The sequence below is a fragment of the Pelophylax lessonae genome (genome assembly GCF_965119305.1).
Source record: "Pelophylax lessonae genome assembly, chromosome: 11".
NCBI lineage: Eukaryota > Metazoa > Chordata > Amphibia > Anura > Ranidae > Pelophylax > Pelophylax lessonae.
The window spans coordinates 102099475-102125185 of record NC_138778.1 but is presented as its reverse complement, the minus strand read 5'-3'; the positions used below and the strand labels follow the sequence as shown (position 1 = coordinate 102125185).

Sequence of the window (25711 nt, the reverse complement as noted above, 5' to 3'; positions counted from 1 at the left end):
AAGGATCAAACATGGGTACACAGTCCGGGGACAAAGGCAGGTAGCAGAAACAGTAACTTGGCCAAGGTCACAACAGAAAGACAGGCAGGTAGTAATAACAAAGTCCGTAATGTGAGCCGGGGGTCATACACAGGAAGGCAGGAAGGTAAATAACAGCAAAGTCAGTAAAGCAAGCCAGGGTCATAACAGGAAATCCAAGGAAAGTACACAGAAGCTTAGGAACAAAGGAAGGTTGACGAGCAATTTGGCGGAATCAGTAGCAGTTTTATATAGGCCAGTAAGTGGCCTCTACTGTCACGTTATGTGCGCACCATTGTGTACACTAATTTGCGCCATCGCGCACCTGCGTACGCCAATTCGCTGTTCTTCTCCACATGTGCACGGGAGTGTGCCGTATGCGCCCCTTCTCTAGTACTGGCAGTATGGCCAGTTTTTCCATTGCCATTTCCCTGACAGTTAGGTTCACACTGTTGCAGGTGTGGGAATGCATAACAATTGCAGGCACCCACAGCTAAAACGGGCTGCTCTATAGCAGGCATGCTTAATGGCACCTCCATGCCGAAAACGCGGCAACATTTTCGGGTGTGTGCAACTGCATGGTGTGAAAGCACCATGCAGTTCCATACAGCCAAGTTTTAAGAAAGGGTCAGGGCCTTTTATTCTGCAGGAAATACAGGTACAGCAGACAATTCAAATGAATGGGCAGCTGTGCCTGTGGAAACCCGGCATACAGGAAACGCAAAGGTGTGAACCTAGCCTTAGTTACATCACCACATAATAAAGTTTGTCCCAAATTGTACAGGTAGCTGAATCCATAAGATACCCTCACTGCAGGGATGCCTGTCCTCTTCCTGCCTTTGATCTTCTAGTGCTTTCATGGTGAAGAGCTTTAGAACTTCTTACAGAACAGTAGTACAGATGGACTGACAGAAATATTCCCCCTCCTTCCTCCTCCTACATTGAGAAAAGATATTTAATGGATTACACCACTTGTAACAAAATCTATAAATGGGGAGACTTTGATCAGACACAGGATTCTCTCCACCATTCACAGATCATTTTACAGTGCAATCAATAAAGAGCATTTCTCAGTGGAGGAGGAGGAGGCAGGGGGTGTGTCCCTGTTGTGCCATCTGTGTTGATGTTTTGCTTGAAGACCCAGCTGTTAACCATTGCAGCAAGGGAAGTTCAGGAGCAGGAAGAGGACAGGCATCTCTACCAATAAATAATAATATCTTTGGGTTACATGCAAATGCTGATTAATCAAGATCAGATGACCAGGTTAGAAAGTCATGTCAGATAGCTATTGTTGTACCCTTGATAAGCAGGGGGCAGAAGGCATATTGCATATCTCTTCCATCCTGCTCTGTAAATCTCAGGGTACTTTTCGTATTTGTAGTTGTGCTTACCAGAAAGGATGCAAAAAACTGGTCATACACTAGCAATATTTTAAATGTTTGTTTGATTTCCTAATGGTTAGTTTTGTCAAGTCAGTGATTGTTTTTGACCATAGTGCTTGTGTTTTCTATTTAGTAAATTCCATTCATACCAATATGGATTGTTAAAAACAATCTAAATTTTGAAGTAACTCCAAACAACATTCAGCAAGTCTCTGTTGGCACTATTCAATGTGCTGATTAGATTTTTCATATGAATATTTAAACACCTACTAGTGTATGGCCAGCTTCAGAGCTGTTAGGCCATGCCTGCTCATCCAGCTACAGGTTATTTTAGCTATTATATACTATAGTTGTGCTCTATTTTCTTGCTGTAGGTTATCAATTGTACCAAGTTCATGTGATATAATGAATACAAATAAAAAATATCACTACCTCCCTTTAGAGGACTGGGCAGAACTTTTACTGAGTTAATGATTACTTTGTGTTTCCTCGGTAGCAAGTAACATACTGCGATCAAACATAAGAAATATGTATGTATGTTTGTCCATAGTTCACCCGACTACAAACACAGCATAATCCTGCTACCGGTCCATAACCCCCTTTTTTTTTATCTTACTTCAGTAGAATTTACTAACCTTGCCGAAGCTTTTGAGCCATTGTTTATCGGGTGTTAGAGGTCGTCACACACGTTATACAACAAAGATCAGTCTCATTGAAATGATATCAGAGTTTGTGCATGTCAAGCTATTATAATAGAGGTCACTGTGCTGATTCTTAAAGGAATCATTGAAGTGCAGGAGGAATTTTACTTTGATGGTGTCAAAAGGCTATTATATTATTCAGTGACTTTAGATGTTATAGCTTACTGGCTTCAAAAAAGACCAACTATGCTCAACAACAGGTGGGATTAGAAAATATAAATGCATGGTAGCTACGTATCTAGGGCACTGGCACAAGAAAGACATTTACAAATGTAAGGGGTTAATATGCCTTTAACTATATAAACTATACTATATATACTGAACAAAATTATAAACGCAACACTTGTTTTTGTCCCCATTTTTCATGAGCTGAACTCAAAGATCTAAGAAAAATGGGATTCATCTGTAAAGAGAACACCTCTCTAGAGTACCAGATGCCATTGAATGTGAGCATTTACCCATTCAAGTCGGTGAGGACCACGAACTGCAGTCAGGTCGAGATCCTGATGAGGACGACGAGCATGCAGATGAGCTTCCCTGAGAGGGTTTTTGACAATTCGTGCAGAAATTCATTGGTTATGCAAACCGATTGTTGCAGCAACTGTCCGGGTGGCTGGTCTCAGACAATCTTGGAGGTGAAGATGCTGTATGTGAGGTTGTGAGGCCAGTTGGATGTACTGCGAAATTCTCTGAAACGCCTTTGAAGACGGCTTATGGTAGAGAAACGAACATTCACTTCAGGGCCAACAGCTCTGGTGGACACTCCTGCAGTCATCTGTGGCATTGTGCTGTGTGATAAAACTGCACATTTTAGAGTGGCCTTTTTTTGTGGCCAGCCTAAGGCACACCTGTGCAATAATCATGCTGTCTAATCAGCATCTTGATATGCCCAACGAGAAGGGCGCACCGACCTTGTGCATTACCACTAAAAAAGTTTATTAAAATCAAAGGAGGTAGCGTACAATATGCAAATAACTATAATAGTGCTGCGCCAGAAATACTTAAATCAATATATAAACAGGTGATATTGATGGTGTAATAAAATATCAAATGTGTCTTAAATAAAGTCCATAAGTGTCCAAAAAAGTGAAAGGAAGGAGCTCCAAACAAATTGGTAAGGAAATCCTATGATAAAATTATTCACAAACACCGCTGTGCATATATCCCACCACCGGCTAGATTGGTCTCTCACCTCAGCCACAGACCCATAAAGGGTCAAAGATCACATATATCAGCTGTAGCAACCCGGAGATTTCCTATCCTAGCTCTCTCGGTCAGCCCAACATAGATCAATCAGGTGGGGATGGATGAAATCCAATCAAACTCAGAAATCGGTGCACATAAAAGAAAGGGACATATATAGTGCTCTCCGATACCAATGTCTTTATTAGGTATTATGTAAGGTACTCACATTTAGCGGCACTCAGCGGTGCACGCTATGCAGACAGATAACACTCAGCTGGGACCAAGGGAAAGTACGACGTCAGGTATGCAGGCTCCGCCCCTATAAGCGTTGCGTCAGAGCTAACCAATAGCCTTCGACTTCTTCAGTAGGGGTATCAATTGTATATTATTGTAGCGTACAATATACTCACAAACATAGGATATGTACAAGCATGTAGGAAATAGGGACTGCTCGCTTCCAGGACACTTCTCTACTGCTGGATAGCGTGATGGCATCCTCACAACCTTGTATAGCCATACAAGGTTGTGAGGACGCCATCACGCTATCCAGCAGTGGAGAAGTGTCGTGGAAGCGAGCAGTCCCTATTTCCTACATGCTTGTACATATCCTATGTTTGTGAGTATATTGTACACTACCTTCTTTGATTTTGATAATTTTTTTTAGTGGTAATGCACAAGGTCGGTGCGCCCTTCTCTTGTTTTCTTGTTTTACCTTTTTTTTATCATTTACCTTTCCGCACACCACTCAAGCGCAGGAGAGATACTGTTTCTTGATATGCCACACCTGTGAGGTGGATGGATTTTCTCGGCAAAGGAGAAGTGCTCACTAACACAGATATAGACAGATTTGTGACCAATATTTGAGAGAAATAGGCCTTTTGTGTACATAGCAAAAAGTCTTAGATCTTTCAGTTCAGCTCATGAAAAATGGGGGCAAAAACAAAAGTGTTGCCTTTATAATTTTGTTCAGTGTAATATACTACACTATACTGTATATTGCTTCAAAATTATTTATCTTCAGTGAGTGGGTGTACATTTTTTTTATTTTATTTAATACTCTGCTCCACCCACGCACCCCCCTGGCAAACCATACTCCCCACCCCCTCTAAGTTTGCAACCACACAAGTCCACAGTTATGTAAAAAACAAGATTCTGCGTTTTCCCTCTTTCTTACTTTTGACTTGAGGGATCCTTCGTTAAGTGTGAGGTAGCCACTTCTTACAGGCTGTCCAGAACACACACACATTATATATTTTCTGAAAGCAGACACCTGAAAGCAGAGAATTTAATAAAAGACTACATAGATAAGTTCTTGATGAAAAAAAATATTTTAAGCAACAGACAGCATGGATTAATGAAAGACAGAAGTTGTCATACAAACCTGATTTCTTTTTATGAGGAGGTAAGTAAAACCTTGGACAGAGGGGTGGCTGTGGATGTAGTATACTTGGATTTTGCAAAAGCGTTTGACACAGTTCCCCACACACGGCTAATGTGTAAGGTAAAGTCTACAGGCTTGGAAAGATCAGAATCAAAGATCAAATGGACAGAAAATTGGCTGAAAGATAAAATTCAGAGAGTAGTGTTTAATGATTCTTACTCTGAATGGTCTAAGGTTATCAGGGGTGTACCCCAAGGTTCAGTGTTGGGACCCTTACTTTTTAATATCTTTATAAATGATATATGGTCTGGGATTAAAAGTACAATTTCAGTCTTTGCAGATGACACCAAGCTATGCAGTCAGAGGCATAACTAGAACCTTCAGGGCTCCGGTGCAAGACACCATGAAGGGCCCCCCGGACCCTGGCCAGAGACCTTCCTTTCAAGCCTGGGGCTCTTTCCACTGATGCTGGGGGCCTTTACTCTTGTTGTGGGGCCCTTCATTACAGTCCCGCAGCGGGACCCTTTCACAAGTTCTGCAGTGGGCCCCCTTCCTGCCATCTTGGGTCCTCTCCACAGTGGTGGAATGGAATGCCAGGGCCCGGTCGCAAGTGTGACCTTTACGATCCTGGAATTTCAGTCACTGGTGTCAGTCGTTTTTATTTTTTCGGTATTTTAATTGTATTTTTTTTTATCATTTTATTATATTTTTTTACAATGTCACTGACTATGACTCCATGTCCATTTAAAAAAGGAAGAAGCTGGTAAATAACATATTTACCGACCCCTTCCTGGTTCTCTATTGTGACACATCCCCTGCAGCAGCCTGCAGGAGAGGGAATGGAGCACAGTGGGGGGGGGGGGGGCAGCACAGTGGGGGGGGGGGACCAGGGAAGCACACAGGGGCCCAAAGACAGCAGAATACAAGTGAACTGGATAGGAATGGCAGGGGCAGCATACAGAGTAACCAATCTCCTCCATTTTCCTCCTGCAGCTACAGGAGGAAAAAGGAGGACAGCAATTTCTCTACATGCTGCCCCTGCCACCCCTCCTATCGAGGTGTACAGGGGAGCCGCACAGGCCCCCTGGAGCATGGGGCCCGGTTGCAATTGCAACCCCTGTAGTTACGCCTCTGTATGCAGTGTAATAACTACTTTACAGGATGTTTCCAACTTACAAGCTGACCTCAATGCACTGTTTCATTGGGCAACTATGTGGCAAATGAGGTTTAATGTTGATAAATGTAAAGTTATGCACTTGGGGGCTAAGAATATGCATGCATTATACATACTAGGGGGAGTAGAACTGGGGGAATCTATAGCGGAGAAGGATCTGGGGGTCCTGGTAGATCCTAAGCTTAATAATAGCATGCAATGCCAAGCTGCAGTTTACAAAGCAAACAAAGTTCTTTCTTGTATTAACAGAGGCATGGACTCCATAGAGAGATAAATAATTTTGCCCCTGTACAAATCATTAGAAAGACCTCATCTGGAATATGCAGTCCGGTTTTGGGCACCAGTTCTTAAAAAGGATATCGAGGAACTGGAGAAAGTGCAGAGAAGGGCAACCAAACTGATAAGAGGCATGGAGGAGCTCAGCTATAAGGAAAGATTAGAGGAACTGAATTTATTCTCTCTTGAGAATAGGAGATAAAGGGGGGATATGATCAACATGTATAAATACATAAGGGGTCCATATAGTGAACTTGGTGTTGAGTTATTCCCTTTAAGGTCAACACAGAGGACAAGGGACACTCTTTACGTCTAGAGGGAAAGAGAATTAGTCTCCAAATACGGAAAGGTTTCTTCACAGTAAGAGCTGTGAAAATGTGGAATAGACTCCCTCCAGAGGTGGTTCTGGCTAGCTCACTAGATTGCTTTAAAAAAGGCCTGCATTCTTTCCTAGGTGTACATAATATAAATGGGTACTAAAATTTATAGGTGAAGTTAATCCAGGGAATATCCGATTGCCTCTCGGGGGTTCAGAAAGGAATTATTTTCCCCTTCTGTAGCAAATTGATCATGCTTTGCTGGGGTTTTTTTCGCCTTCCTCTGGACCAACTGCTGGTACAGGATTGTGTATATGGAATTGTATAGTTGGGTTTTCTTTACTGTTTTTTGTTTTTTTATTGGTTGAGCCAGACGGACTTGTCTTTTTTCAACCTGACTAACTATGTAAGCATGTAACCTAAGAAAACAAAATAATGATAGTTCAAACTTTTTATGTCACACTATATTACACTAAAATTATTTTAGGACACATAAATGCAATATATTACCCACGTTTCTGTAAAATATAAAAGACGAGGTTGCGCCAAATAAATATATAGCCAACATTTCAAGCCTCAAAATTGTGCTTGCCTGTGAAATGGTGACAAACTTCATAATCCAATATTTATTAGTTTTTTTCCCCAGCCTTTTATTTGGTGTTTTAGATGTCACTTTTGGGTCAGTAACAAGGAAGGGGAGACAAGTGGATGGATGTTTGCTGCTCTCCCTACCCTCTACCCAGTGGCACCCACTATGCTGGCCCCCGGGTCCACTGATGGGCATATGGAGACCACAAAACCTTATGGGGGGGGGGGGGTGTGCATGGAGGGTGTGTGGAAGAAATCACTTTCATCTAACATACATAGTTACATAGTAGGGGAGGTTGAATAAAGACAATAGTCCATCCAGTTCAACCTGTGTAGGTGTGTGTGGCTGTAATCATCTCACATACCCCTGAATGTTCTGATCCTTGAGATGTAAGTCTAAGAGTCTTTTGAAAGCCACCATACTACCCGCAGAAACCACCTCTTGTGGTAGAGAATTCCACAATCTTGTAGCCCTAACAGTAAAGAACCCCCCACGTTGCCTGAGGTTAAAACGCTTCTCCTCTAATCGCATTGTATGCCCTCGAGTCCTCATGCAAACCCTTCGAATTAACAGCTTTTTTTCTAAGCTGGGATCCCCATTAAGATATTTATAAATTGCTATCATGTCCCCCCTCAGACGTCTCTTCTCCAGGGAGAATAAATTGAGCGATTGCAGACGCTCTTCATAGTCAAGGTCCTCCAATCCCCTAATTAGTTTAGTTGCCCTTCTCTGGACTCTCTCCAGTTCCAACACATCCCTCCTGAGGACTGGCGACCAGAACTGGACAGAATACTCCAGATGCGGTCGGACCAGAGTTTTATAAAGTGGAAGGATTATAGTCTTATCTCTGGAATATATCCCTTTCTTTATGCATGCTAAAATTCTGCTGGCCTTGGCAGCTGCCGCTTGACATTGCATGCTGTTGCCTAATCTATCATCAACCAAGACTCCCAGATCCTTCTCCATTTTTGATTCCGCCAAGGGTTCCCCTCCTAACGTGTATTGTGTTTTTATGTTTTTAGTCCCCAAGTGCAAAACCTTACACTTCTCCACGTTAAACCTCATTTGCCATGTCGTTGCCCACTCTGTTATTTTGTCCAGGTCATTCTGTAGGATAACTGCTTCATGCTGTGCAGTTATTGCCCTGGCCAATTTTGTGTCATCTGCAAAAACTGATAACGCACTACTGATCCCGTCCTCAATGCTGTTTATGAATAAATTGAACAAGGTTGGTCCCAGGACTGAGCCCTGGGGCACCCCGCTTACCACCTCAGACCAGTAACAGCCAATAGTTATTCTGTCAGCTTTACCCACACTCACCCACCTGTAGTTTCTGTGAAACCCCCCACTGCCACTGATATACAAGTTGGAGTGGGGAAGGGTTAGAATGTCTCTTATGTTATTATTGTTGTTTGTTTTCCCATGAACAGTTTAGACATGCCCGGCGACAGGAGAGAAAGGACTAGGCATAGGGCATACACGAATGGGTGAGAAAGGGAAGCGTGCAGTAAAGGTCAAGTGGGGGACAAAAGTAGGTGGGCTAACAGGGGGGCACTTACCTTATTGGTCAGTTGTCCAGGCAGGGGGTGGAGAGGTTGAAATATAGGTCCAGGGTAGGAGGGGTCAGGTCAATCCTGAAGGAGAAAGCGTGGAAGAAAAGTCTGTGTGTCCAGCTGCTGCGTCTTTTCTTGTATCTGCAATAGAGGGGAGATGAGTGAATTGGATGGCCTGCTGTCCCGTCTCCGGGAGTTGGCTGAGGTGCATGGCTCAGACTGGGTGCAGGGACAGGTGGCCAGCACCTTGCAGGGGGCCGGGGAAGGCCCCTCGCAATTGAGGCCTTCCTCCACACGTGCTAGGAGGTCTAGGCCTCCGGAGCGCTTCAGCCCGGATCGGGCCCCCAGGGCTCAGCGTCGCCATGGGAGCCCCAATAGGGACCCTTCAGCCCCCCCCCCTGCGAAGCGTGCGCCTGCTTCGGCGGGTGGGGAAGCTGGGAGGAATCCCCTTCATGGACGGAGCCCACGGGGGAGGGACACTCACCTTGCTGCAGCCCAGGTCCCTTCCTCCATCATCGTTCGGCCGGATGGATCGGCGGGTGTCCCTGGCGATGTTCCGGTCGGGGCATCCGCTCGGCGGGGGAGAGCTAGTGCTGCGGGTGCCGGCCTGCTGCCTGGGGCGGCCGGGGGCCCCATCCCGGATCGTGATGGTCGCCGAGTGAGCGGGGGGAGCCGATCGGGTGCCCTGCAGCCGACTGTGAGGACCTCCAGGCCTGCTCCTAGGCCCGGGAGAGCGGAGGATGTGGAGGAGAGCGGGGCGCGCGCTGATGACGTCATCGGGAGGCGCGGCTTCGGCTTAAAGGGACCACGTCTGCAGCAGCCTGCTTCTACAGGATCGAGCTCCAGGCTGTCTGTGAAGAGGAGATCCGTCCAGAGGAGGGGGAAGACGGCGTCGGCAGAGGTTCCGGTCCACAGTCCAGAGGTCGTCCGATCGGAAGGGGAGGTCAGCAGCTCGGAGGACGGTGAAGTCGCAGATGCTGTTCCTGTCGCAGCGGGGGATGCCGGAGTGGCGGCTGGGGGGGGCGTCCAGCCCTGGGCAGCCTGGTGAGTGCTCTATGTCTGTTCTGTCTTCTGCTGTGGCGTCTGATGTGTTGTCTGGCCCGGGGGGTGGGGGTTTGGTCCGGGGTGTTGGGGGGGATGTGTCAGCCCGGGTGGGTCTGGAGGTGTTGGGAAGCCTGCGGGACTTGGTGAGGCGGCTGGAGGCCAGTGCTTTGGCGGCCCCTCCCTCGGTGGCGGCTTGGGCCCCGCCGGGACTCGGGGCAGTGGTGGGGGGCTCCCGCCCGGTTCGGGGGTCGGCGGTGGCGGGAGCCCAGGCAGGAGTTACGGTGGCGGGCACGCAGACGGAGGAGGCGTCGCTGGCTCCGGTTGTGGCTGAGGTGGACAAGTCCGGGGACGGGAACAAGGACTGTGACAAGGTAAGGTTGGCGGACGCGGCGAAGTGCGAGGTGTACGTCTGCTTCGAGGGACCGTTGGGGGCTCACCTTAAGCCCGAAGTTCGCGACAAGATATGGAAAGGTGACTATGTAGAAATTTTTTCCCTGCTCCCGTTGGAGAAGTTTAACCTGGATAGGGTTAAGCCGGACGAGAGCAAAAAGGAGGAGGAAGAGAAGCGGCGGTATCGGCTGATCCCCCGTACATTTGCCAATTGGTTGCAGGCTTTTGCGATTTTGGCGAGCGTTATAGGGGAGAAGGCGCCCGAGAATTGCTCAGCGTTGTTCTGCTACCTGGATGCGATTGGGGAAGCCCACCGTGTGTACGGGGGGGTGGCCTGGTTGCGTTATGATGAACAGTTTCAGCAGCGAAAGGCGGTCCGGCCCTCCATCCGGTGGGATCATAAGGATATCAGCCTGTGGATGAAGTTGATGACGTCTGCCCGGGCGGGGGGTCAGTTTTTTCCAGGGGGGGGGCGGCGGCACCTCGACCTCGGGTTTATCGGCCGATAAGAAGAAAGGGGTGTGTTGGCAGTTCAACGAGGGCACGTGCAAGTTTGGGAGCTCCTGTCGTTTTAAGCACGAGTGTTCAGGATGTGGCGGCAGTCACCCCCTGTCCCGTTGCTTCAAACGGGGAAAGGGGCGTGGTGGGGAGGTCCCTGGCAAGAGGGATGACTCCGGTGAGTGTGGCAAGGATGGTACCATTCTTAAATAGGTACCCCGATCGGGAGGCGGCTGGCCGTCTTGAAGTGGGTTTTCGGGAGGGTTTTCGCATTCTGTGTTCTTTGGAGGGGATTCCGCCCTTGGCGGGCAACTTGCGTTCTACCCGGCATTACCCGGAGGTGGTGGCGGAGAAGCTGGCTAAGGAAGTGGCATTGGGCAGGATGAGTGGGCCTTTTGCTTCACCCCCGTTGCCGGGGCTGGTGGTTTCGCCGTTGGGGGTGGTCCCCAAGAAGGAACCGGGCAAGTTTCGCCTGATTCACCATCTGTCCTATCCGCGGGGTGGCTCCGTCAACGATGGTATTGACCCGCGGGCGTGTGCGGTTACCTATACGTCGTTTGATGCAGCCATTTCTTGGGTTCGAAAATATGGTAAGGGGGCCCTGTTGGCCAAGGCCGACGTGGAAGCGGCCTTTCGCTTACTGCCAGTTCACCCCGATAGTATGCACTTGTTGGGGTGGCGTTGGCAAGGATCTTATTTTGTGGATCGCTGCTTGCCGATGGGCTGTTCCATTTCGTGTGCCTTCTTTGAAACCTTTTCTTCCTTTCTGGAGTGGGTGGTTCGGGATGTGTCGGGGGTTAGCTCCATCATCCATTATTTGGATGACTTTTTGTGCATAGGGCCCTCGGGCTCGAGGACCTGTGCGGTCCTCTTGGGGACGCTGCAACACATCGCCGCCCGTTTTGGGGTTCCTTTGGCTTCGGACAAGACGGAGGGCCCTGTGACGGAATTGGTTTTCTTGGGCATCACGATTGACTCTCTGGCCATGGAATGCAGGTTGCCGTTGGACAAGTTGGTGCGTTTGAGGGAGGAGGTTAGGCAGGCGAGCGGTCGTCGCAGGATCACGCTGCGGGAGTTACAGTCCTTACTCGGTAAGTTGAACTTCGCGTGCCGGATAATTCCCATGGGGCGAATTTTTTGTCGCTGTTTGGCTGCGGCCACGTCAGGGGTCCGGGCCCCTGGGCATTCGGTGAGGCTTACCAGGGGGCTTCGGGCGGACCTGAGGATTTGGGATATGTTTCTGGAGTCTTACAATGGCTGCTCGCTGTGGATGGACGGTCCGTTTAGCAACGGGGACTTAGCTCTATTTACGGACGCGGCTGGTTCTGCGGGGTATGGGGCATTCTTTCAGGGACAGTGGAGCGCGGAACCTTGGCCGGAATCCTGGAGGTCGGCGGGTTTCCTGCGTAACTTGGTGTTGTTGGAGTTGTTTCCGATTGTGGTTTCGGTGGCTCTATGGGGGGCGGGCTTTGGCAACAAGAAGGTGCGTTTTCATTGCGACAACATGGGGGTGGTGGAGGCGATCAATAACATCTCGGCGTCTTCCCCCCCGGTAGTTAGCCTGTTGCGCCATCTGGTCCTGTTGTGTCTGCGTTTCAATGTTTTTATTTATGCTGTGCATATTCCGGGGGTTTCTAACAAGGTGGCCGATGCTTTGTCTCGTTTCCAGTGGACCGAGTTTCGCGTGTTGGCGCCGGCAGCGGAGCAGCATGGGATTCCCTGTCCGCGGGATTTGTGGATGGTCCTCTTGGAGGAGCAGCGATTTTGATTCGGCGGTCACTGTCCCCTGCGACTTGGGAGGCGTATGTCAGGGCGTGGGCGGAATGGCGTTCCTTTTTGGAGGAGGTAGGGGGGACAGATTTGGGGGTGGATGTGTCCGCTCTGGTGCTTTACTTTGTGTGTATGAATTTTGGGCGGGGAGTTTCGGCGGCGGCCATGGATAGAAAACTGGCAGGCATGGCCTTTTGGTTCAAGTTGACAGGGGGGGTGGATTTCACCAAGGCTTTTCACATGCGGCAGGCGTTGAAGGGGTACCGGAAGTGTAACCGGGGCCGCGATTCCCGGCGTCCGGTGTCTTTTTCAGTGTTGGGTGTCGTTCTGGGAAAACTGGGCTCTATCTGTTCGTCATCTTATGAGGGCTTGCTGTTCAGGGCAGCCTTCCTGTTGGCTTTCTTTGGGGCCTTCCGGATTGGTGAACTGGTTAGTCCATCGACGAGGGTGGCTGGGGGGCTTCTGCTGGAGGACATCGTGCGCACTGCCTCCTTGGTTCGGATTCGTCTCCGAAGGTCCAAAACGGACCAGGTGGGCAGAGGTAAGTGGGTGGAGCTGTTTCGGGGCAACGGAGCTGATGTTTGCCCGGTGGGGGCTCTGGAGAGTTATCTTCAGGTTCGGCCTGAGGTTGGTGGTGCCTTATTGGTTCACTTGGACGGTTCTTGCCTGTCCAGGTTTCAATTTGTGGCGGTGTTTAGGAAGTGTTTGCTGGCCGGGGGCTTCGACCCGGCGGCTTATGCGTCCCATTCTTTTCGCATCGGGGCGGCCACAGAGGCGGCCCGTTGGGGTTTGGGAGAGGACGTGGTCAGGCGCATTGGGCGGTGGGAGTCGCACAGGTTCCGGTCCTACGTCAGGCCCCACCTGGTGCAGTAGCCTCTGCAGAGGGGTTACAGAGGCCTGTTTGTGTGTGTTTTCTGCGTAATTTTCGTGTTTGTTTGGTTGTGTTGTATGTGTGCTTTGGGTGTAGGGTGCACTGTCTTTGTTTCTTTTTGCAGGTGTCCGGCAGTGTCTGATTTGGATCCTCGGCCATTCGTATGTCTTCTGGGGGGCCAGGCGGGCGGAGGTCAGGCCTAATGGTAGACAGTTGGGAGTTCCCCGGGAGGATGGCAGGGTTAGGTGGATAGGTGTGCCTGGCATGCTGTGGAGCAGGGTCGTGCCGGAAGTCTCCCGCTTTGCCAGGTTGGACAGGGCCTCGGATATCCTTGTTTTGCATGTGGGCGGGAATGATTTGGGTCTCCGCTCTATGCGTGAGCTCATTCGGGATGTGAAGTTCGACTTTTTGAGGCTTCGCACTTCCTTCCCTGATATGCTGGTGGTGTGGTCCGACATTGTGGCCCGCACTTCGTGGCGGTCGGCTCGTTCAGTCGACAAACTTAATAAGGCCCGTATTAAAGTGAACAAGGAGGTGGGGAGATTCGTCAGCAGGAATGGTGGCCTGGTGGTGCGGCATCTGGAGCTGGAGAGCGATACGTGGCAGTTCCTTCGTGGGGATGGGGTCCATCTCAATGCTATTGGCACTGACCTGTGGTTTTTGGGTTTGGAGGACGGGATCCACCGGGCCTTGAGGGTGTGGAGGGGCGCACAAGTGTAAGGGGTCACACTTGTGGCGCTGTGGCGGTTTGGGGTCCTTGACAGGGGTTCAGCAAACTGGTTTTTGGGAAAAATGGTGGGGACCAATCCGAGGTATGGCATCCTCTAAATTGTACAGGTGGGGTGTCTGGGTCGGCTGTGTTAGTCCCCGAGGCGGTGCTTAGCGGCTGGGGAAGTGACCAAGCCAAATGGGTTTTTACATGGTACTGTCAAGGACCACAAACATAGATCTGGGTTATTGTTATTATTATTATTGTTATATTGTTATTTCATAATTTTATATTTGTTATTTAATAAAAGGCCATGTCGGCCATTTTTACTCCAAGAAGAGTAGTGTGTTTTGTATATAGTTTAAGTGGGTGTGGGTATTGGGGAGTTAGCGGGTGTTTTTTGTAGTCCAGCACGGGAGCTCTGATCTACCCAGATCAAGACATGCCTGGCGACAGGAGAGAAAGGACTAGGCATAGGGCATACATGAATGGGTGAGAAAGGGAAGCGTGCAGTAAAGGTCAAGTGGGGGACAAAAGTAGGTGGGCTAACAGGGGGGCACTTACCTTATTGGTCAGTTGTCCAGGCAGGGGGTGGAGAGGTTGAAATATAGGTCCAGGGTAGGAGGGGTCAGGTCAATCCTGAAGGAGAAAGCGTGGAAGAAAAGTCCCTCCCTCCCGCCCCTTTTTTGGTTTGTCAGTGGGGTTGTTGCTTTTGGGGTGTGTTATATTTTTGCTGCTGAAGTTGGCGGTTTGGGGTCCTTGACAGGGGTTCAGCAAACTGGTTTTTGGGAAAAATGGTGGGGACCCATCCGAGGTATGGCGTCCTCTAAATTGTACAGGTGGGGTGTCTGGGTCGGCTGTGTTAGTCCCCGAGGCGGTGCTTAGCGGCTGGGGAAGTGACCAAGCCAAATGGTGACCCAGACACAGAAGTTGGTTTTTACATGGTACTGTCAAGGACCACAAACATAGATCTGGGTTATTGTTATTATTATTATTGTTATATTGTTATTTCATAATTTTATATTTGTTATTTAATAAAAGGCCATGTCGGCCATTTTTACTCCAAGAAGAGTAGTGTGTTTTGTATATAGTTTAAGTGGGTGTGGGTATTGGGGAGTTAGCGGGTGTTTTCTGTAGTCCAGCACGGGAGCTCTGATCTACCCAGATCATGCTCTATTTGTCCATGTTGTCATTTTGAATTGGACAGCAAGTATTGGAAAATCAAAAATTTACAGCTGTCACCAGAACAAGAGGTGAGGGAACCAATGCCAGAAGCCTGGCCAACAAGATGGGAGAGCTGGAGCTGCTGATGTTTGAGGAGGATTTAGATTTTGTGGGGATAACTGAGACTTGGTTTGACAGCTCTCATGACTGGATGGCGACCATTCAGGGGTATTCCCTTTATCACAGAGATAGAGAGGGTAAAAAAGGGGGAGGGGTATGTTTGTATATTAAGAACAGTATACAGGTAAATATGAGGGATGATATTAATAATGGAGCTATGGACGAGGCAGAATCCCTATGGGTAGAGCTTCAAAGGAAAGGCACGGTGGGGAAGGTAATATTGGGCGTATGCTATAGGCCCCCAAACCAGAGGGAGGAGGGTGAGGTGGACCTCATGTTACAGATAGGATTGGCAGCAAGGATGGGAAATGTCATTATAATGGGGGACTTTAATTATCCTGATATAGACTGGGCAGAAGGAACCGCGCATTCAGCCAAGGCTCGGCAGTTCCTAAATGTTTTGCAGGACAATTTCATGGGTCAGATGGTGAATGCACCGACAAGAAACAATGCGGTACTTGACCTACTGATTACCAACAATACAGACCTGCTCACGGATATAGAAATACGGGACAACTTAGGGAACAGTGACCATAGGTCAATTGGTTTCAGTATTAATTACAGTAATAGGAAACACAAGGGTAATATAAGGACACTGAATTTCAAAAGAGCCAATTTCCCTAAACTGCGCTCGCTGCTAGAAAATATCAAATGGGATAGAACCCTGGGAACAAAGAACACGGAGGAAAAATGGGAGTGCTTCAAGAGCATACTTAACAAGGGGGTGGGCCAGTGCATTCCACAGGGAAATAAATTTAAAAGAGCAAAACTAAACCCTGGGTGGCTAAACTCCAACATAAAAATGTATATTAGAGCTAAAGAAAAGGCCTTCAAAAAATACAAGACTGAGGGGTCATTGGCAGCATTTAAGCATTACAAAGAGTGTAATAAGAAATGTAAAGATGAAATCAGGGCGGCTAAAATGGAACACGAGAGACATATAGCGGAGGAGAGTAAAAAGAACCCCAAGAAATTCTTTAAGTATATAAACAGTAAGAAAGCGAGGCCAGAACACATTGGCCCCATAAAAGATGATAAAGGAAAAATGGCCACTGAGGACAGAGAAAAGGCGTAAGTGTTAAATAATTTCTTCTCTTCAGTCTTCACAAAGGAATCGGGGGGCTACACGAACCCCGCTTGTAAGGCCGAACTAAATAATACACCTCAGGAAGTGCCGCCATGGCTAACAGAGGATAGACTTAGAGCTAAATTAGAGAAACTTAACATAAATAAATCCCCGGGACCGGATGGCTTGCACCCAAGGGTTCTAAAGGAGCTCAGTCAGGTGATTGCCAGACCATTATTCTTGATCTTTAAGGATAGTTTACAGACAGGTATGGTGCCAGCTGATTGGAAAAAAGCCAACGTGGTACCAATATTTAAAAAGGGGCCGAGATATATCCCGGGTAACTATAGGCCGGTCAGCCTAACATCAGTAGTCTGCAAAATTTTGGAGGGGATGATAAGGGACCACATACAAGACTTTAGTAATGAAAACGGTATTATAAGTAGTAATCAGCATGGATTCATGAAAAATCGTTCATGCCAAACCAATCTATTAACCTTCTACGATGAAGTGAGCTGCCACTTAGATAAAGGTAAGCCTGTGGATGTGGTGTATCTGGACTTTGCAAAGGCCTTTGACACCGTTCCCCACAAACGCTTACTGTACAAACTAAGGAAGGTAGGTATGGACCATAAGGTGAGTACCTGGATAGAGAACTGGCTCCAGGGGAGAGTACAGAGGGTGGTGATTAATGGGGAGTACTCGGATTGGGCGGGTGTGGAAAGTGGGGTCCCCCAGGGTTCTGTCCTGGGACCAATCCTGTTTAATTTATTCATAAATGATCTAGAGGAGGGGATATCTAGTACAATCTCAGTATTTGCAGATGATACTAAATTAGGCATGCCAATATCTTCTATGCAGGATGTGGAAATCTTGCAAGCAGACCTGAACAAAATAACGGGGTGGGCAACTACATGGCAGATGAGATTTAATGTAGAAAAATGTAAAGTAATGCACTTGGGGGCCAGAAACCAGAAAGCAAGCTACTCACTAGGGGGGGAACCTCTGGGTGAGTCTAGGATGGAAAGGGACCTGGGGGTACTGGTAGACAACAGGCTTGGCAGTGGCATGCAATGCCAAGCCGCTGCAAGCAAAGCCAACAGAATACTGGGTTGTATAAAAAAGGGGATTCACTCCAGAAATAAAGAGATTATTCTTCCACTCTACAAGACTCTGGTCCGGCCACATCTGGAGTATGCTGTCCAGTTCTGGGCACCGGTCCTCAGGAAGGATGTGCTGGAACTGGAGAAAGTCCAGAGAAGGGCAACAAAAATAATTAGGGGAATGGAGGACATCGGCTATGAGGAAAGACTACAAGCACTGAACCTATTCTCTCTGGAGAAGAGACGCTTGAGGGGGGATATGATATCAATGTACAAATACTGTACTGGCGACCCTAGCATAAGGAACAAACTATTTAGAGTAAGGGAATACAATAAGACACGTGGCCACTCACTAAAACTAGAGGAAAGGCGGTTTAACCTTAAAGTGCGTAAGGGGTTCTTCACTGTAAGAGCGGTAAGGATGTGGAATTCTCTTCCGCAAGCAGTCGTATCAGCGGGGAGCATTGATAGTTTCAAAAAACTATTGGATGGACACCTTAAAGACCACAACATACAGGGGTATACAATGTACGGTTAAAAGCAAACACACACACATAGGTTGAACTGGATGGACTTGTGTCTTTTTTCAGCCTCACTAACTATGTAACTATGTAACTATGTAACATCTTCCACTCTTCTGGTGACAACTGTCTAAGAGTAGATTTTCCTCGGAAGAGTTTGGAGAGATTTCACATTCACATTACAGTTGTGTCTCTGGGATAGCAAGTGAAACAGAGCACTGATAGAACAAAGGGAAACATCAGTCATTGACATCAAACAAAAAACTGAAATCCGTACACAGCCAATAAAGCTGGGACTTTTTTCATCTGAAAACTCTTATCAGGTGAAGGTAAAGGATGATAATCCTGAAACTTGCACTGTAATATAGAAAATATGGCCAATGGCTGCACCCATATTTCCACCCCTACATTTTGTAAAATAAAGATCTTTCCGAATTGCTACTTCATCGCATTTTGATTCTCATGTAGAGATGGCCTTGCGGCAAACTTTGCTCGCTCGCTGTCCGCCGATCATGCGAACATATGGCGATGTTCGCAGCGGCCATATTTTTTTACATTGTGAAGAACTTTGACCCATGACACATCCATCAGGTGGTACAGGACAGCCAATTGAGACATTTCAGCACATGGACATACCCCCTACCTTATAAAAAGACCTGACCTGGCTGCCATTTTACATTCTGCCTTTTGTCAGTGTAGGGAGAGGTTTGCTGTGTAGAGCAGGGACAGATTGTCAGTGACACAGATCGCTCAGTTATAGGTCCACAAAAGTCCTTTTAAGGACTGGTATTTGGTATAGGTTTACTATCTATATTATGCTTTTTGTCAGTGTAGGGAGAGGTTTGCTGTGTGGAGCAGGGACAGATTGTCAGTGACACAAATCGCTCGGTAATAGGTCCACAAAAGTCCTTTTAAGGACTGGTATTTGGTATAGGTGTACTGTCTAAGTGTCTATATTCTGTCTTTTGTCAGTGTAGGGAGAGGTTTGCTGTGTGGAGCAGGGACAGATTGTCAGTGACACAAATCGCTCAGTAATAGGTCCACAAAATTCCTTTAAAGGTATTTGGTATAGGTGTACTATTTTTTGGTGTGCAGTATATAGGGGTGTAACACACTTATAATATACTTATAATATACTTTCTAATATAGAAAGCATATTATAGTGTATTTGGGTACTGCAGGAATTTTGCCTCTTTCACTGCGTTAACTCTGCTACACACAGCGACAAAAGTTACTAGAAAATATTTTTCATAACTGGTGTGATAGACCAGTGGTCCCCCAAAATGACAGATTGAAATGGGGTGTTATACTTTCATAATTGTGTTTTTGGGTACTGCAGAAATTCTCCATCTTTCGCTGCGTTAACTCTGCTACACACAGTGACAAAAGTTACTAGAAAATATTTTTCATAACTGGTGTGATAAACCAGTGGCCCCCAAAACGACAGATTGAAGTGGGGTGTTATATACCTTCTTCCACATATACTGCGCTTCTCTAGAGACTTTTGTCACAGGGTCATCTAAAAAATGACAGGCAGAGGAAGAGGCAGGCCCTTTCGCAGGGGTGGTAGGGGTAGGGCAGGAGCACCAGGCCGGAGCCAAATTGGGAAGTTGCAGGAGGTGCGTTCGATTACGTCAAAGGACGCACCAGATTTGGGTGAGTGGCTCACTCAGCCTTCCTCTTCTGCACCCTCCTTACCCTCTCTATCTGCACCCTCTTCACTCTCTGCTGTGTGCACCCGCAAAGACATGGCCCCTGTCTTAGGTAAATACAGCGGCATAAAAGACCTTTTATGTCTGTTGAATGCCTAATTTTTGGGGCCTGTAATGGCAGACACTTATTTATCCTGTGAATACCTAATGTACCTCCAGCCACAGAATACCAAGTTCTTTGCTGTCAGGTGAACGCCTGTTGGCTAATTTTTGGGGCCTGTACTGGCCGACACTTACTTCTGTATCCTGTGAATGCCTAATGTACCTCCAGCCACAGAATACCAAGTTCTTTGCTGTCAGGTGAACGCCTGTTGGCTATTTTTTGGGGCCTGTACTAGCCGACACTTACTTCTGTATCCTGTGAATGCCTAATGTACCTCCAGCCACAGAATACAAAGTTGTTTGCTGTCAGGTAAACGCCTGTTGGCTAATTTTTGGGGCCTGTACTGGCCGACATTTACTTCTTTATCCTGTGAATGCCTAATTTTTCAGACTGGCATTGAAAATCAATGGGTCTGTAAACGTTCCGCTAAATTGTGGAACGGATGCGGACCCATTTTACAGACGTGTGAATGGACCCTATATTTATTTGACATGTATTTACCGGCTGCTGTCAGTTCTGGCTGATTTAGAAATAAATAAAATAAAATTTTGCCGAAAAAAAATAAAAAAATTTTAGGCAAATTTTCCAATAGCAATACTTCTGGTATGTCAGTGTCCATGTTGTGGGACTATGTGTGCACAGCTAGTAAGTATTTTGTGGCTGCAAATATGACCTGGAGGTTGTCTGCCTGCCATTGAAGTGAATGGGGTCCGCCGCAAACTTTTGAGAAAGTTCGCTGGTCGCGTTCGCGAACCGCCCTGTCCGATGTTCTTCCATCACTATTCTCATGAATATTTGCATGTAGGTCTATCTGATCCACAGCCCATCAAGCCATTTAAGAATCCAGGCAGTTATGATTCATGAATTATTTGATTCTCAAAGAGGACACATCTACATACATATCTTCAGGAAAAATCACATTTTCAGTTTCCCATGGTTTTAAAACCAATTCGCTTATCACTACTTTCATTCAATCTGTTGGCCTCTTCATAGGAATACATGGAGGATTTAGCAGGAGCATTTTGGGAAAGCCCCCTTTCAATCTAAATTGAGACCATTTTTCCTGCATATTGAAGTTAAATGGCAATTTTCATAATGGGGTCTCTAAGATATCTTAGAAGCTCTTTCCCCATTTACTCTTGAAGCCTATGTTTAGCTAAATTAAATAAACCTATACTTTAAAGCTCAACTGAAGTCTCACACTTTTTTTATCTCTGCAAATTCCCATGCTCCTGTATGTTATGATTTGTGACTGCATACAAATGCTTTAAAAATACTTTTTTCCACTCAGAGCAAATGTTGCATCCTTTTCTCTCCCTATGGTGGAAGAACTAAGAAACAACCCTAGCCCTCTGTAACAGCAAAGTCCAGGCAACACTCCATGAGAATAGTGGCTTTAATACAATTTATTCCTGACTGCATATCTTGTTCTCTGACTTCAATCGGTCTTTATTTATCAAAAATTATAGTACTTTCATTCTCATAATCATTTTCCTTTTATTCCTAGAGTAGACTGATGGGATAACTCTGACTTTTATCTACTTAGGGTCCTTCCAAGCCTTACAAAGTGCACTATACAAATTTCCACTCAACTAAAATGAGCAAGGGCTCTTCTCTTCTACAATTAGCATGGAAACCCATCCTTTGCAAGAAATCATCATTATTGTCCCTGGTATTTGCAAACTTGACCAGATTTGAACTTGACCATCTCATGACCTATACTCAACAAAATATGGAAAGGACAAAAAAAATATCAAAGCTCAGTGTATCCAGACAACAGAATGGTAAAACATCCCCCAAAACTGCTGACTCTGCCCTTTAAAAAATGTATTGGGCTGTAGCTGAAAAGGAGTGCAGAAAGACCTGGTCTTATTACCTACAACAAATGGTAAGATTACCATCTTCACACTTGCAGTACAGTACAGGAAAATGAATGTTTAAAATAATTAGTTGCCACTCCTAGACAACTGTGTTTTGTCAGTAGCTCATGATGTTTTTTTTTTTTTTTTCCAGGACGTTGGAATTGCTCACATTTTTTGTAGGTTATATAACAAAAAGTGCAGTGCTATCAAATATGGATTATGAAGATGATATCGAGGAGAGCAGTCCACAGGTGCAAATTATGGTGAAGCATGCGCAAGATATAAACATTCAGTGCTCTTCAATGTGCTGGTAATCCTCCACCCAGTCTCATTAGCCTCTCACCTCCCCTGTGTCACCAGACGGGCTAGAAAAGCGGATCTTTACTTAACAAGGAATATGTAAAGATCCGCTTTTCTCATTTAAGAATGAACTTCATGACCTAGTGGAAGGTGGGAAAGCAAGGGGTGTGTTGACCAAGAAGGAGTCTCAGTATCTAGACCCACTTTTTTGCAGGACACCTATTATCTATTGTCTTCCCAAGATCCACAAAAACGCCGAACGACCTCCGGGTCGTCCCATTGTAAAGGGGATTGACTCGGTCACGGCGAGGCTTAGGCAATACATTGATGTTTTCCTGCAGCCCTTGGTAATTAAAACAGAGGCCTATCTTAAGGATACAAAACATGCAATTCAAATCTTGGAATTCTTATCTTGTACCCAATCAACGATAATGGTTACAGCGGACGTAAGTTCACTGTACACTATCATCAGTCACAAAGAGGCTTTAGCAGCGATGAATTGGGCATTAGAAACTTCTGATTGACTTCCGGTTCCGGCGCCCATGTAGGAAGCAGCGCGGGACATCGGCTCCGGGACGAACCTTCTATTATTCGGCACACAAAGCCCACACGAGCCTCTAACGCTGCCCACTACCCACGGCGCACCCCGGGGACCGAGCGGCCATGGATAAGTTTCTTCACCACGGCGGCGCTCCGGCGCCGGCACAAATCAAGGCCGCGGCTTCACTTGCGGCCTCCAGCGAAGCGGCAATGGAGGACGCCGCCCCCCTCCAATCCACAGCATCACCTAGCCTTTCTTCACATCCCATACCGGAGGCACAGATAACCACCCTGGCGCAAGCTGTGGCCTCTCTTCTGTCCCCCACAATTAATAATGCCGTGGACAAGGCCGTTTCTGAGGGGATCTCACAGCTCCGGAAGGAGCTCGGTGACCACGCTCACAGGCTCACAGACATGCAACACAGGATGTCTGACCTGGAAGATGAGCTACAGGGATCTTTCGCCATGGACCAGCAGGCCAGGCAGACGCAGAGGTACCTGCTTGACAAGGTGGACGACCTGGAGAACAGGTCTAGAAGAAATAATCTTCGGATTATAGGGCTGCCAGAAACATTCGGCGCCGACACCCTATGTGATCTGGCCTCCACCAGACTGCCCCAAGCCTTAGGGATCCAGTCAGCATGCTCAGTGGAACGAGCCCACCGCCTGGGAGCCCCTTCCAACGACAGACGCTCTCCTAGAGCTGTGATTGTGCGGAATCTCAATTATATGGACAGACAAAATATCCTGAAGTCATTGCGCAACGCTAAAAGTCTGCAGGTCGACGGCAACAAACTGTTAATATTTGCAGACTACTCCCAGGAGGTTTCCCGCCGCAGGAAAGCATTTCAGCCTATTTGCCAGGCTCTGTTCCACAAATCGGTGAAATTCACTCTGGCTTATCCTGCCACTCTACGCCTCACGGATTCTGCTGGAGAACAGAAATCCTTTTCCACTCCTGACGAGGCCTACCACTTCATACAGCGCCATTACCACATCACCCTGGATCCACCTTCAACACCATCCCCCCAGCGCCCTCAAGGCGCGAAGGAGCAACGGAGTCCCAGAAGAGACCCGGTTAAAAGACAGCGAGTGTCCGGCCCGTCTTTTCGCCAGAGAAACCGTTGAATCTGAACCCCAGGTACCCTGTGGACTTATCGCATGATTTCACGGATGCCTACATCGCGCATATCCTGTGTTCACCCTAAGCCCTAGGTATTCGGCCTCATGGTAACTATAAGCATTCTCTACTTGCACAAGGTTTTATCATGCCAGGTTATGCCAGTTTGTTGAGGGCTTTTTGTGTCCATTTCGGGGGGCACTGTTGTGGGCGGACGTTTTTACTGCCCTCATCGGTGCACCACGAACTACTATGGTTGCACGGCTGTGCACAATGTATGACTGCATTCTATGTTAAACTATATGATGTTATGGTTAGTCAGTTTGAAGATGTGATTTTCTTATAACCTCCAAGCGGCTGCTCGGCTCGCACGACTTTACCGGTATGCGGCGGTATATCACTTGGAAGTGCGGGACATCCCCCTCTTTAAGGATCATGCGCAGCGTTACCCTACAATGTACGCTCGACTTATCCTTCAAGTGGGCTACTCGGCTGCATCCCGGTAACGCTGTCCTATGCGTGTGCGGTCGCACATGAGGAAAAAAGAGAAGTTCGAGAACTCTTTTTGCTCCCCTCACCCCTATTACCCCACTGTCCCATTTAAACTCTCTCCCCTGACCCTATACAACTTGATGACATATGCGTCTGTCAGACCCACGTTAGACATACTACCTGTCACTCATCAGGCATCCGTACACATTTCTACACTAATAGCTCGCACTTTTCGGAACGTTGTCCGGCACCTTTTACGGTTCTCTTGGTTCCCGCCATGAGTGTGATCTCCTGGAACGTTAAGGGTCTCAGGTCTCCCAACAAGCGGATGGCGGTCCTCAGACACTTGAAACGTCTGAGGGCTGACATAGCGGTCCTTCAGGAAACCCATCTTGAAGCAAAGGATTTCCATCGCATGCGCAAACTATGGGTTGGGCAGGTCATAGGTTCCCCGGCAGTCAAGGGCAAAGCAGGCGTCCTGATCCTCATTAACAAAAACCTCCCCACCACAATAATTTCGTCCTCCACAGACACTGACGGGAGGGTGATAGTAACGCGACTGGTGACCGCTCATCGTGAATGGGCGCTAGCAGGCATCTACGCTCCCAACGGCTCCTCGGAACCCTTCCTCCACACGGTCACGCGAACACTGGCTCAGTACCTACACCTCCCCCTGCTAGTAGCTGGGGACTTCAATCTCCTTATGCATCCTACCGAGGACAGATCCTCGGGGAAAGGCCCTCTTGTATCCCCTCCTCAACGACATACCTCACTTCTGAGCACTTTTGCGGACGGTGTGCACCTCTCAGACGTATGGAGATTGAACAACCCTGACGGTAAAGAATACTCCTTTTTCTCACCCCCCCACCAAACACTGACCAGAATCGACTATATATTTGCCAACCCGACTATGCTCCCCTTCATGGTACTTCCTTGCATTCACGACATAGCTGTATCAGACCATGCCCCTGTTTCAGTGAAACTCACGTTTTATTCGCAAACGGCAGCTGCCCAGTGCTGGAAATTCCCTTCCTTTCTGGCTAAAGACCCGGGAATCTCTTCTCTCATCAGGGATGCCTGGTCCGAATTTCTTACTCTTAACGAATCGCCTGAGGTCTCTCCCACCCTCCTTTGGGAGTCTGGGAAAGCAGTGCTCAGAGGCCGTATTATTTCATATGCGGCAGCGTACAAGCAGAATATAGCCAAAGAATATGTGTCAACTAGCTCACTGCTGAGAGAAGCTCAATCGGCTTTACACGCTTGTAATTCGGCTGAGAACAGGGACCGTTGGCGAAAAGCAAAAGCTACTTTTGATGACTGGGCAGAGAGACGAGAACAGCTTTATAAATCCCACCAGGACTGGAAATACTACCATTACGGAAATAAGCCAGGGAAATTGCTGGCCGCTCTGTGTAGGGGACCGTACACCCCGACGCAGGTCTCCGCTCTCAGGGACATAGACGGCAAAAAGGTTGAGGACCCCCAGGATATAAATAGGGTTTTTACACAATTTTACCAGTCATTGTATGGTCATGAACCTATGAACGAGGCAGCAGCCTCTGACTGGCTCTCTAAAGTCTCTCTTCCACGAATTTCCGAGTCACAACTGTCCCAACTAAATGCGCCTCTTACCTTGGAAGAAATCCTAGCAACGATCAAATCCCTCTCTCCCGGTAAATCCCCTGGCCCT

At 47.5% G+C, this 25711-nt stretch overlaps 1 protein-coding gene across 1 annotated transcript; it reads left to right on the top strand.

Moving 5' to 3' along the window:
* Nucleotides 1–12464: 12464 nt before the first annotated feature.
* LOC309566900 (integrase/recombinase xerD homolog) lies at nt 12465–13151 on the top strand (the record flags this gene model as incomplete). Its single annotated transcript, XM_082272242.1, has 1 exon — nt 12465–13151. One exon carries the CDS (start codon nt 12465–12467, stop codon nt 13149–13151), a length of 687 nt encoding a protein of 228 aa, XP_082128368.1.
* Between the last annotated feature and the right edge of the window lie 12560 nt (nt 13152–25711).